The 13,582-nt window shown below is 47.1% G+C and overlaps 1 protein-coding gene across 1 annotated transcript in view; it reads left to right on the forward strand.

Moving 5' to 3' along the window:
* Positions 1–545: 545 nt before the first annotated feature.
* The window catches only part of LOC135903994 (uncharacterized), a 71,750-nt gene continuing 58,713 nt past the window's right edge, over positions 546–13,582 (forward strand). The window contains exon 1 of the mRNA XM_065434500.2: positions 546–726. Within this exon, the coding sequence (XP_065290572.2) occupies positions 642–726 (85 nt within the window). The 5' untranslated portion in view covers positions 546–641. The remainder of the gene's footprint in view (positions 727–13,582) is intronic.

The raw sequence follows: 13,582 nt of genomic DNA on the forward strand, positions 1-13,582 counted from the left end.
TCCCCAAGAAAGCCTAAATCTTCATATAAATATATTATTATCTCTTTCTTCAGGTTTTCAGCCCCTTAGATAATGTATGTGCCGTGGTTGAGGAGCAGGAACAAGAAGCCTGTTAGCATTATTGGATGGCCGCAAGCCTGGCGCCAGTGTTCGTCTCCCAAAACAAGGGGGCCAAGTTCGTCTGGATGTCAGCCTGGATGGTGGCCTTCAAGCACCTATGTCACTGCATAATTGCATCAGGCAATCCAAGCGCTGCCACCATCCCTCCGGACAGTGAGAGCCTGCAGGAAGGAATACTGAAGCACCGGCTGGTGCAGCAGCTATAGGCACGGAGACAGGTGCACCAAACGCCATTTTGCTACCTCGCGCGCTACGCGGGCGTTGAGACGCGGCCGGTCGCGGCGGACCGGCGAGCGTCGTCCGCGGTTGACGTAACGGCAGCCTTCTTCACCGCCGTGGGGGCCAAGGTCGCGAGCCGAGGAAAGGAGGCGCTTCGCCGCCGGCGTGCTAGCGTTCGTCGCCTATAAAAGCTTAGCGTCCGGCGCGAGCGGGTGCACTGCCGTCTGAAGCCGGGTAGTTCACTCGAGGAGCGGAGGCCCTCCTCAAGACCCACGGGACCAGCGACGAGGACAGGCGCCGCAATGGCGACCGCCAGCGCGGGACTCCGGCCCGCGCTCCGGCTCGGACTATTGCTGCTGCTCTTCTGCTGCCACGCGCACGCCGAAGGTAGGGGCTCATCCTCAACGATGAACCGGGGCCGCCGCCGCTGTACGCCGCTCCACGTGTGATGCTATGGTTGTGCACGAGTATGGGGCGTGGGCGCAACACAGTTTCGGGCGATCTGAAGATGCGCGTCGACCGAACCTCCTGGTGTGACCCTATAGTGGAAGCGCGCTCATTCGCTTCTCCTATCGCGAATAACCTGCGTGGCAACGCTTTAATCTGATTAGATTAGGCCAATAGTGATCACTTTCAAATCATCCCAGGCTGAGTCCAGAAGGCACACCGTCTGCTGCGAGGATCGCCGCAGTGGACAGGGCCAGGCTGTTAACATTATCGACGTGTATCGTGGTTCGTGAGCACGTGTGGTAATTTTCGCTGACGGGCCGTTTATTTAGGCCACACAAGTGGATAGTTACTTATTTTCATGACTACACATACATTACAATACCGTTAGATGGGCTATGCGCCTATAGCATTCTTACAAAATGGCGGCGTTGTAGTGCAGATATGACCAATAATGGAAAAGGGCTGGAAAGAGGGTAATGTGGACTTGGAACTTATCTTCCAGCACCTAAGATGAGGCGCGAAAATGGTCCGCAGCAGAGCCAAGAAATCCTATGGATGTCTTCTCCGGTGCTTTTGAGGTAGTTGGTTTGTGATGCAATAAGGATTAATTCATGACACGATCGATTCATTGAGAGGAAATCTTAACTAACGGTTAAGTTTGCACACTACCATTTTCGCTCCGGGCTGCTGCAGGAAGCGAACCCTGCGCATCTACAGCTAGGGTGCTCCTATATAAATACACGTAAAAGGAGAATTCGTTTTTCTCGGCAACCACGGCACCACATTTGGCGAGGTTTGTTGGATTTAAAGGAAAAACTTAAGTCTAGTGACTGTTTGTCTCGAATTTTTTATTTAAGTCGTAATTTTTTTTATTAAATATTGGCAAAAATTAAAAATTTTCCGAAAACGAAGCTATCAAGTTTACAAGTCTGTAACTAAATAATGAAAAATGATGCTACAATTCTGTGTATTGCATATAATAGTACATCTAAAGCGCACAAAATTGATATGTTACACATGAATCTCGACAAATTGAGCAATATGGAAATGCAGCTTTTGCAGAACCCTTTTATGACTTATCAAATTTGTCCGCTTTCAATGGTCTAATGGCTGCCGTTTACAGAACCGCGATATCTGTTCTTGGTGCAGAGCTATTAGTTTGTAAACTTCCTGCTTCTGCTCTTTTCAAACTTTCGAATTTTTGAAAATTCTTGTAACAAAATTCAGGATTTAAATCGAAATTTCGCTTTCAACAGTCACTAGAATTTAACTTTCTCTCTCAAATGCAATAATTTTCATCAAAATCAGTCAAGGGGTTTTCTCAGAGAAACGTTTTTGCGTTTTACATGTATTTGAATAGGCCGCGTCAAAGTTGGGCCCAAGCTAAAGCTTCTTCTTAACGGCCATGCGAAGCGTTTAGTGCATACAACTTACTAGTACTAACCATAAGCGTTTTGGACCGCTTTCAAAATAAGCCATATGTGTCATTATGTGAAGTTACATTGCTTTATGTGCGCTTTATAAGCGATGCGTCCGCGTTCATTTCTTGAGGTAGAGACAGAATGACGTGAATTGCAGATTTTGGATTCACTGATACCAATGCCCTACAAAAGTGTTAATAAGTGGGCGCTTTCTCTTTTTCTCACGCAAAATTGAAGCCACCGACTGTCTAACCAGTGACGACTGTGTATTTCCGATCACTGTGTGCTCCACATAGGCGAGCTAATGTGAAAAGCCTCTCGCTCTTTACGTTTCTTCGTGTACGACGCCACGTTATTACAAGAGAGTAGTTCTGCTAACTACATCGTCAGTAACTGTTCTGCATTTTAGAGGGAACCCGCTGCGGTGGCGCATAAAGTCGGGGTTGTGATTACCGCCCGCGGCGGCCGCGATTTGATGAGGTTTAAATGCAAAAAGGGCTAGTGTACTGAGATTAAGACACATGTTAAAGAAACCCTGGTGACCGAAATTAATTTGGAGCCCCCTCTACTACGGCGTCTCCCACAGGCCCAGTCTTACTTTACGACGTTAAATGCCTTGAATAAGTCTACGAACCAACCAACCAATAAATAAATAATAAGTAAATAAATTTTTAACGGCAATAAATGGAAAGCACAAGTAATCACGGCGCCGCATACGCTGTAAAACGCAAACATAAATGCAGTTGTTTCTTTTTTTTGTGTTGTTACTCGCAGCACAACTAATCATAGCAGTTGGCCTGGTAAGATACCTTATGAACATTTTAGTGCGAAGTGCTTCTTTAAGGAGCATGTCCGTATAGAGTGAAATGCAATTGTACGGGTGTAGTGTAATAGCTACTACTGTTAGGATAAAACGGTTCGCTACGTTACACCTGTATAACTATCACGCTGTTTCAGCGCTAATTTTCGCATCACTGTTAGCTGCAAGTCACTGCACTCAATCATGCCGCACTCGCTTTCGTCTTTACTTCAACGCGCCGCGAAAATTTTGCGAATTCGGGGAACGCGACAGCGTCGTCAGGTAATTCGGGGCGCTTAGGATATCGCTGCGTCGCTAAGAAGACAACAGCAGGGAATCTTATTTATAGGCTTTTACCTAAAGAAAACGACGCTAATTGGTTTCCGTTGCACTTGTTGGAACGAGGATGAAGATTGCCTAAAGTCCTCCCGCTAGGAATGACATGAGCGGCCGCAAGACGTCGTAATAGCGCATCAGTGCCCGGTGAGAGTCTAGCTCGTGATGCTGCTTTAACCGAAGTCCATAATGCATGTGACAAACGACAGACGGGTGAGTATTGACGAAGAGGCAAAGGACGACGCTGAATGATGAGTTAGAGGCATGATCACGGGCCACGCATTAGCAGAGTAAACAAGGCGGGGCCTATTATGAAAAGTCGAGCCAATCTGTGTCAGCGCGCGAGGACGAGAGGAAAGTGGACGTGAGCACTTCCTTCGGCCTTCTCTGGTCATTGCTGCGCGACGATACGCTGGCCTGTTCTTCTCTCACTCTTTTTGCGCCGATACCGGGCTTCGGGACCCTGCGTGCCATAACGAAATCGTGCCGCCCGCGCGTCGCTGTAATCGCGCGCGTGTGCTCTGTGGCCGCGAACAGCTCGCGACAGGATGGATGGGAGCGCGCGCGCGGTGGAAGACCGGCGTGTGCTTCCGGTGCTCGAGGACAGCCGGTTGCCCCTCTCCGTGTTTGCTCCTGCTGCTTTGACCGGCGAAAATAGCCGCGCAAGTAAACCGCGCGATGGAGAGAGATAAGCAACGGCCGCCGTATAGCGCGCATCCCTGGCACGTCGTCGAGTGTCGCCAAGAGTCTACGGCGGCTGGGTTCCCGAGCACCCTTTCGGCGCCAAAATGCAAGCGATGGCGTGAATGCTCGTCCCAGTGAAGGTGCCGCGCGAAGAGATGCCGAGCGAGTCGGGCATGCCCGTAGCATATAGTTCTTGCTTAGACTTGGTCGTGTTTTCGTTTTGATCAGGTGCTGTGTGCTAACAGAACTGCTCGACAAAAAAAAAAAGCGCGTCTCATCCTTCTGCCCAGAAAGTAACCAGATCCGGTTGTCGATACATTTGAACGCGCGCGCAGACATGTCGGGTTACAAAGCACGGTTGCGTGGCGCGCACGATGCGTCTCGTGAAGTCTTTTCATCGCTCGCTTCGCGAGGCCATAAAGAAAGCACCGCGAAAGGGATTGCGCAGATAACGTAGTGTGTGCGCCGTAATCCCGCATTGGCGCGAAAAACAAGCCGCTACCGCGCGTGCTAAGGGGCAAACCTCGGCGCTTTTCAGCCTGTGCGAGCACAAAGTTGTCCTGCGATATGTATACGACAGGTTGATAAACGACAACGATTACTCGCGATCCCATGTACGCAAACTTCTCTGGAACTAAAAGGTTTAGTATGCCGTATTAGGGGGTAGCGGCGGCTTAGTAGCGTAAAAAAGTATATACTGGGTACACATTGCGCATACATGAATACCAAGCAGGCTCGATCTTTTGATATGGCATCGCTTTGTCAGGAATCTGTTGGGCAGCGTAGAAATACCGCAACGTCTCTATGCGCGACACGCGTGAGATGGCAGAAAGCTACAGCTGTTAAAGCTGTCTTTCTTAGGCAGTGTCTACTACGTAGGCAACACTGATTGCAACGGCCTGTTCTTATTCCAGCCAGTTTTTTGCATGACGCCTGTAAGGAAAAAGAAAAATTTCGCAGTAATTCCGGCCTCTGATTATGCTATATAGAGTGTGAAGTTGCAAACGTTGCGCGATACCTTCACAGGGGACACCAGATAAAGGCTTCGCGAACCGTTAACCTTCACGAATTAACCTTCACGGAACTTGTTTTACGGAACTTATCAGAACTTATCGCATGACTGCGTGCGAAGAAAATACTGGTCCTTACAGAATATCTGTCCCGCACTTTACAACTATACCGAGGTAGTCATTGCTTCTCGTTACAAATTTCAAAGCCGTCTACATATTGGAAGAGGACTGTCAGTTGAAAGCCGCCTCATATATACAGCGACTAAGCATGACAAGTGTTTGGCGACGCCTGTTCCTGCCTGTCACTTTATTTAGAACAGTCAAGTTCACAAACTTCGCAAGTGGCAGCTCAGTAAGTGAGCTTTTCGAGTGCAGTTACCCGTATACTTCGTCACTGCAATACACAGCGCACCCTTCGTGTGTTTTATTTTAGCGTAATCCGGACGATAAGATTAGTAATTAGTCATTTATAGTGGTAACACGCAAAGAATGCCGCCGGCTTTTCCACATCATTAAATTGTTGTATAGGAATGGAGGATGATGATTGCGGAATGCGTTCAACTATTTCGAGTTCTCTACCAAACGTGTAGCAGTCGGTCATACATAAAAAAGTAATACATCACTTTCCGCATTGTCTGTGATACCTTACAAAAGTCTTGTGGCGTTCACATGCACTTTCGCAAACGCTTTACGGATGCATATGCGAGGCAATATATTGTGCTTAGAAAAATAAAACTTGGAGCTCGAAGCTTATTGGCAAATTTCGATACGCGATATCCCTGAATGTGGGCTTGCTTGTCGCTCGCTCGTGCGGCGGGTTCGGGCAGATATTCGTCTCTCGCACTTCCGTGCTGTGGCGAAAATCACAGCCGACGGTAAATGCAAAAGAAAAACAACAGGGCCAGCCAAACAGCGTAAAGAGCACGGTGATCGGTCCAAACACTGCAGAACCACTAGCGCACGAGACCTTCCACGACGACGCAGCATCCGTAATTTCTGTTGTTTCTCCGTAACCTTCCTGCGATGCGTGGCTCGTTCGCGCTAGCGGCGGGTTTGTCGGGTCGGGTCAGCGAGGTCAGAAGTGGGCATTGATGGAGCGTTTATTTCCAGGCCCGACGGTGGTGTTCCCACGCGTCGAGCAGGTAAAACAAGTGTTTGCGTAGAGCTTTGCGCACCACATGCTTGCTCATTTTGTTTTTGTAGTTTTCTTGTCGCCCTTATCAGGAGCCAGGTGTCTCCGACTAAGTCCGTGGATCCGTCCGGCGTTGATGGAAAAGCGTGCTCATTGTGAATGCCATATTCGCGCCCCGCACGTTTCCCGCAGAGACAGACTGGCTGTGTGCGACTTCAGCGCGTTCCTGTGGTAGCGCACGACTTATAGCGCATTGGTGCGACTTCAGAAAGCACGATTAGCTGCTAAACGACAGAATGCCTGGCACTGGAGATAATGGTGGGGTCTGAATGACTGTCGTTATTGTACAGACCTGCGACGCCATAAAAAAAGGGGGGTAGTTCGAGGGGACGCAAATTTTTACTTCTACGGTAAATTGGGCTAAAAATGATTTAATACCTCGTTTTACTCTTCGATAACTTGATTACGTATTAGTTCATCCGCACCAACTGCAAGCTGGCAAAGTCGCAACGGATTTATTTTCAGAAATGCGCAAAAATCAAATGCACCAAGCAGGAAAAGACAAACACCTAGAGCTGTTATTACTGAAGAAATATTTGTTTCAGTGCGACCACCTTCGTATATACACTGTAAAGAACAACACAATATTGCTCAATAGGTGATACAGGGCACCTGCCGACATCTCGCACCAGCGTCATCACAAAACTTTTCTTTTGCCCTTGCGTGGCAGTTCGTTCTTCCTCTTCTGCGTGCAATTTTTTGTCTGAATTATACGCGCCTAGCCTTTCGATTGACTGGTTCACTGATTGATCGATCGACTGATTGATTGATTGATTCATTCATTGATTGATTTTTGTTTGACGCCCTAAAGTATTAAATGAGCTGTGTGACACGTTACAGTGGATGGCTACGAATTAATATTGACAATTTGTGCTCCCTACAAATGCACTCAGAATGAAGTGCACGAATGTTTTGCATTGCATGCCATCCGGAATGTGGCCACCGCCGCAGCAGAGAATCGAACACTCGATCTTCGGGCTCAGCAGCAAAACGCCACAGCCACTGAGAAGGCACTGCTTTGTTCGCACGTAAGACAAACGTCATTCTAACAGCATATGCCCCCAGAATTGCAGCGCACAGCCATCCGCCACAACACCACAACGCGGGCACTATCTGGAAAGCTGTAGCTGGCATCGCGGTTATCCTTTAAAGCGCCCCTCATCAGATCCTATCGGAAAATTTCATTGTGCATTGACGTCGTAAAATGCCATCCATGGTGCGTTCTATCGCAAGAATTGTTCAAAGTTGTTTAGTAATTGCGGAGATAGACGCAAGAGGCTAGCAATCCCCCTAGAAGCACAGCCTCTCTTCCACAAGCCTCCACATCTCTCAATTACCTTCGCTCATATCGAAGACGAGAGCCCACATCGCGTTTACGTCGGAGCCCCATCTTCTGTAGCTTTTTTGCTCTCTCATTTTTGCTGCGCTACGTATTTCCGCAGGCGATTTTCCGCGCTGCCTGTTTGACGGCTATCCTCGCGCTATGCTGGCGGGGCATGCTCCGCTCAGGCGAGACCGACGACATCGCTTCGGCTGGAGCTCGAGGCTGGATTCTTCGATAACAAGGGCACGCGAGCTTTACGTTTGCATTTGCAGCAGTTCTTGCGGCGGAAACTCGGTTCCCGCGGAAGCGCGGTTCTTCCACGCTCAGCCCTAACCGTCTATAGTTTCCACATCGGACAGAGACAGGGAAACAAAGAAAAGGATATGTCCACACGGCAGCAGGTTTTCGCGCCTCTGCATTTTATTAAATAAATGGCGAATTCTGCACCAACCAGGCCGAGTCAGATGGATGCGTGGTCACGACCCGCGCATACGCCAGAACCTGAAGTCATCGAACACGGCGTTGTCGTCTTGATGTGATTCCGTATGAGAAGATTCCACATGATCGCGGGTTAGCTTTCGCGGCGGCCGCAATACGACGCAGGCAGCATGCGATAACGTGCGCGCACCGAGATTAGAGAGCACGCTCGAGAACCATTGGCAGCCAGCTTAGAGTGAGTTTCCCAAAAAACTATAGGGCGCTGCGATCGTTCAGCCGCCATGGGAATGAGGGGCAGTGTAGATGGATTGATCTGTTTTTCGTGCTTGGGTCTCCCGACGTTCTTGTGGCTTCGTTTATTGCGTTTTATCTGTGCCGAAATTAGCCGAAATTTGAAAGCAATTAATACTTTTTTTTATGCAGAGGGTAATAAGCCTCCACAAGCATGCATAATCGCTGCTAATTTCAGTGGTTCCGCCTGTGCATGCATCATTGGCGTAATGGTTTCAGCATGGCCTCTGTGCTAGAGGTCCCATGCTCGAATCCTGCCGTCGGACAATACTAATAATGCTTACTTAATTGTTAATAATGCATTACTTTCTTAAAAATGATCACTATGCACAGACGCGGAGCCAGTTAAAGCCCCACGGACGAACTAAGGTAAATCCATTTGCTACCCCTCATTCCCATGCTCTCTGAACTGCCCTGCTTGCAGCTACCGTAGAAACTAGCGTTACATTTCCCTATAGTAACTGTATGAAACTCTAGGCAGCCACGGCACCACGGCACCCCACCACCACAACATCCTTCGAAGGCTTAGCATGACCTTGAGACGCCTAAGTGAATCAATCATATTGGTTTAAGCAGCATCCCTTTTTGAAGTAAATACGCTTTATCGCTGCTGTCGTATGCTTTGAAAACAAGCCAGCATTTTTTAACTGTACCGCTTAGCAACTCAAATTTCGTTTCGAGACCAGATCATCTCGGACAGCGAACGTCTAGCAACCAGCATACGTAAGTGCCTACGTTTTAAGAGCAGGAAGTGAGGCACAGGCGCTCTTATTAAAAAGCCCAACTTTGTCGCATTTTACATAATGTGTATAATGACGCATGAGGCCTAACTGAAAGCATGGAGAGTTTATCATACTTCTAAAATTACGAAGCACTCGTAAATTTTTCGTTAGACATCGCTGAAGTGTTGAGAGCATTATAAATGTGAGTCTCGTCTTGAAATGTATTTAAGCAAATTCGCATTGAGCGTGCAGACATTCTGTTACTGTCTCGCGACAGCGCCTAAAAGTAACGGGTTTGATTCCTTATAAGAAAGCTCCCATTTCCTACGACGAGGACAAGCTAACCCCAGCTATTTGAAACGGCGTTTCCATTTCGATGAGCGCACGTCTGGGGTGAGGCGCTGCACGACAGATGTGATCCGAGCCCGTTACGTGCCCTTGAATGCCAATCGTTCGAAGGTGTCCTTGACTCAATGAATTGGAACACGTTGATTAGGTCCGAGCAACATTCGAAACATGCACTGTCGACCAGGAAAAAAAGAAGAGAAATATAGGGAGCCCCACTAATCCTGCACACTCTGCTGCGGTTGTCCCTCATTGGTAGTCCAGTGGGGTCGAACTCTTGCACAAGCCTGTCGTCCACTGCTAGGCGCTCGCGTCGGCTGGCAAGGTCCAAAGCATGTGAAGAAGCTCGATGAGGGGAAGTGAAGAGGACGCATCAAAAAGCACCGTTAGTCTCAGCTCACCAACTGGTCCGACCGCTTTCTTTTTTTGTTCATCGCGCGTTCCCTTCGCCCTTCAAGGTCTTCGTGCGGTGCCGGCTATCGGAGGCCAGTGGCGACATTGGGGAGCGTGCCAGCAGGGTCCACTGAAGGGGCAACGGAAAAGCCATAATTCTTGCGACGCGCGCCTCTCTCGCGGATGCGCTCGAGCGCCGTCCAAAGGTCAGATTAAGCCGCTGCAGTAATCCAACCTCAAGCCATCCGGAACGAAGCCACGCAATGCTGTTAGGAGCGCTACCGAAAGAGCACTTTCCGTGCGTCTCCCCTCGTGCAGCACAATTTCAATCTGGGCATACTTTCAGTTCAAGGAGGACTCTTGTCGGACCATACCTGTCAGATACTGGGTCTCTTTTTTTTTCCTGCTTACCTCCTGTCAACTCGTTGCCTGAGGGTCACCTTCTCGGCCTCTTGGAACGTGGCACGAAAGTTTCCCACGTTGCGCCTGCTCATCGACATCGCGCCGGTTGTGCGTGCTTGCAAGCTTGCTAAGCGTCAGTAACGTTCGAAGAGAAGGCATCGGTGTGCATAGGAAGGTGCTGCGCCTCGCACGAGCAGCATCCTCTGGGCGAACGTCTCGAGCACGTTTCAGGGGTGCGCGTAGAAACACTGAGACAGAGGAATAGACTTTCGCTCGCTGAAACTTTCTAGCTGCCATCTTTCTTGCGATAATTTTTTAATTCCGGCAAACGTTAGGTTCTCAAGCACAGAACACAGGAGATAAGTGATGAGGGGGCAGCTGCATCGGCAGAGTGCAAGGGTACAAATATAAGCCAATGAATGAATTTCAGCAGGGCGCTTGGAGTCGCTGGTATTGCTACTCAGTGCACGCAGGTCCCTGCATACAATCTGCACATGCGCGCCCTGACCAAACTGCCATACTCAGGCCACACTAAATGCATATGCTACACAGTCCAGCCCATCTCGTTGTGCTTTTGGAACGTGGCGCAAGCAGATAGCGCCTCAGTGCAGCCGCTTTCCGCAGACAGGGCAGCCTCCTTCGGGCACAAAATGCGTAGATAGTTCGGAAGGGTGCTGCGACAGTAATTAAAGGATTCAGTCGCACGGATGTGAGATTACAATGCTCGCATGAGAGCAGGCGTTAGCGTGGTTGGGGCACAACTATTTATTTTTTGTTTCTCTGGTAAAGGTAGCCTCATTCGCTCAAGGCGCACTATAGCAGAACGTAAGGAGGAAAAGGAATGCATACCCAATTATCTTTTAACATTTTCTTCAAGATAACGTGATACAACGTGACACACAAGAAAAGCAAGCATTTCAAAGGTAAATAAGAAAAATTTAAATAGATATACCGTGCACTCAAATGAAGACATGCGTCAAACCACGAGATAGAACTGTGCAAGAAATCAAATAAAGTAAATTGAGTAAAACTGCCGGGTAATGTACTCACTAAAAGCAGGTATGTCTCTGGTAACATCAACAGACAGCAAGTTCCACTGAGAATTCTTTTGTGGGAAAAATAAATTTCTAAGGTTGTTTCTAGCTACGATTTCTCGAACAGTTAAATCATCATCACGGCGACTCGAAATGTAATGGGGAGAAAGCACGTACTCGTACATCCTTTTGTTAATGCCAGTTCCCTCATAAATATACAGGAAAAAAATTTCGACCTCAGAAATCACATACAATGGCTTAATGTTGGAAGTTGCAATTATGTCTTCCTCGCAATGACGCTACTTTAATGGCGATATTCACTGACGATGTATTTGCGTGCCTTATTTTGTGTAATCTTGACCGATTCAATTATGTTCTGCTCGGGGAGCCCCGTAGCATGCGTGCACACTAAAGAAAAGTGCGGACCAAAAAAGAAAAAGTTCTGTGTGCCTTATTCGCGGTTCTGTTAATATTCAGGTGCCATAAAAGATGGTCCACGAAATGTGCGCCGAGTATTTTCCCATGCGGTAAAATTACATAGTTTATCACCTAGAAACTGGCTGAGTGTAATATTTTGGGGGAAATTCTTGGTGTATCATTAATGAAGATTAGAAGCACCGGGGTCCTAACACATCTTTATGGTGACTAATGTCTTCAACCATTAGCTGTGGTATGTTGTCCGTGACGGGTAAGACAGTTCTCCAACCATCTGAGTACTTTCACAGGGAGATGAAAGTTCCATATTACATAGGTTAAACAAAAGTGACCGACCTCATCGAATTCTTTTCGAAACTTTAGTACATAATCGGTCTCTATGCCGTTGTCGACAGTGTTAGCAATGCCAAAGAGGAGTTTGACCAGTTGTGTGTCAAAGGAGATACTTGGGGCTTGGTTATGAAACCAAGAAATATTGTTCTCGATACAATGCTTTGCAATATTATTACAAAAATTTGTTCTGATAGTTAGGATGCTCCACGCAAAATAGAAGTTATTCGTACATGTTCTACTTTGTTTTCACATGTTTATGGACTGGTACTACATAGGCAACTTTGCCATTCCATTATAATTATTTTTATTTCTTATGAACGTGTGAAAAATCGACAGGAAGAGTGACTCATCCAACGTGTGTATTCTTCCAGAACACGTATCGTATCAGGACCTTTTGCTCTGCAGGAATTTAGCTTCCTCAATTCTAATTTATTTTATTTATTTATTTAGAAATACTGTCAACCCTCAGTTGAGGGTCATAACAGGGAGGGATGTTACATATACGTTCATACAAAACAGCCAGATACAAAAGAAATATGCACATACACTACAGTGTCCTACGGATACAATACAAGATACTATATACAGACTGTAAGGCATGTATTCAAATGGTCAACCAGCTGCCGCACGCACACAAACAGAAAAAAGGAAAAAAGAGAAAAAAGAAAAGAAAAACACTTTACAATATCCACATGGTACAGTTTTAGTAAAGAACATTGATTGCATTTGTAAACAATGCAGTATCAGAACTGCGAACAATTTCTGCAGGCAGCTTGTTCCACAGCTCTATTGAATCTGGGAAGAACGAACAACGAAAGGCATTGGTTCGGGACAAGTACGGTTTAATAGCTTCACTATGACTTAAGCGGGAGCTCAGTCTGCCTGGAGGTTTTAAATACAACTCTTTATTAATTTTTAGTTCACCATGAATTATTTGAAATAACGTTTTTACTCTCTGCTTCTTGCACCGATCTTCCAACAGTTCAAGACCGCAAGACTTTAACATCGCCGAAACGGAGTCTGTCCTTCTATATTTCGAGCAAATAAAGCGCGCCGCCCGGCGTTGCACCTTCTCTATTTTGGCCCACATTACCTTTTGATGGGGCGCCCATGCTACTAACGCATATTCTAGGGATGGTCGAATAAGAGATCTGTAAGCCAGCAGTTTAACATCTTTTGTTGCCCTCCCCAGTTTTGCTCTTAAAAAACCCAATTTCTTCTGCGCCGCAGAGCACACTCTTTCTACTTGATTGTGCCATTTTAAATCATGCGAAATAGAGACACCAAGATATTTGAAACAAGGAACATTAACTAGATTGTAGCCTAGAATATCGTACTGAAAAGTAAATATATTCTTTTTTGCAGTGATATGCGTGTATGTGGTCTTATCAAAATTGATTCGCATTTCCCACTTGTCACACCAACTCCCAAACGCCTGAAGGTTTCGGTTGAGCTTAATCTGATCCTCTAAACAAGATACCGGCGCAAAAATCAAGCAGTCATCTGCAAAGAGTTTTATCTTAGCAGAACTATCTAAAGCGGTTGCTACATCATTGATGTAAAGCAGAAAAAGTGTTGGCCCTAACACGGACCCCTGTGGTACTCCTGAATATACATCTACAAAACCAGACTCG

The sequence above is a fragment of the Dermacentor albipictus genome, chromosome 5 (genome assembly GCF_038994185.2).
Source record: "Dermacentor albipictus isolate Rhodes 1998 colony chromosome 5, USDA_Dalb.pri_finalv2, whole genome shotgun sequence".
Lineage (NCBI taxonomy): Eukaryota > Metazoa > Arthropoda > Arachnida > Ixodida > Ixodidae > Dermacentor > Dermacentor albipictus.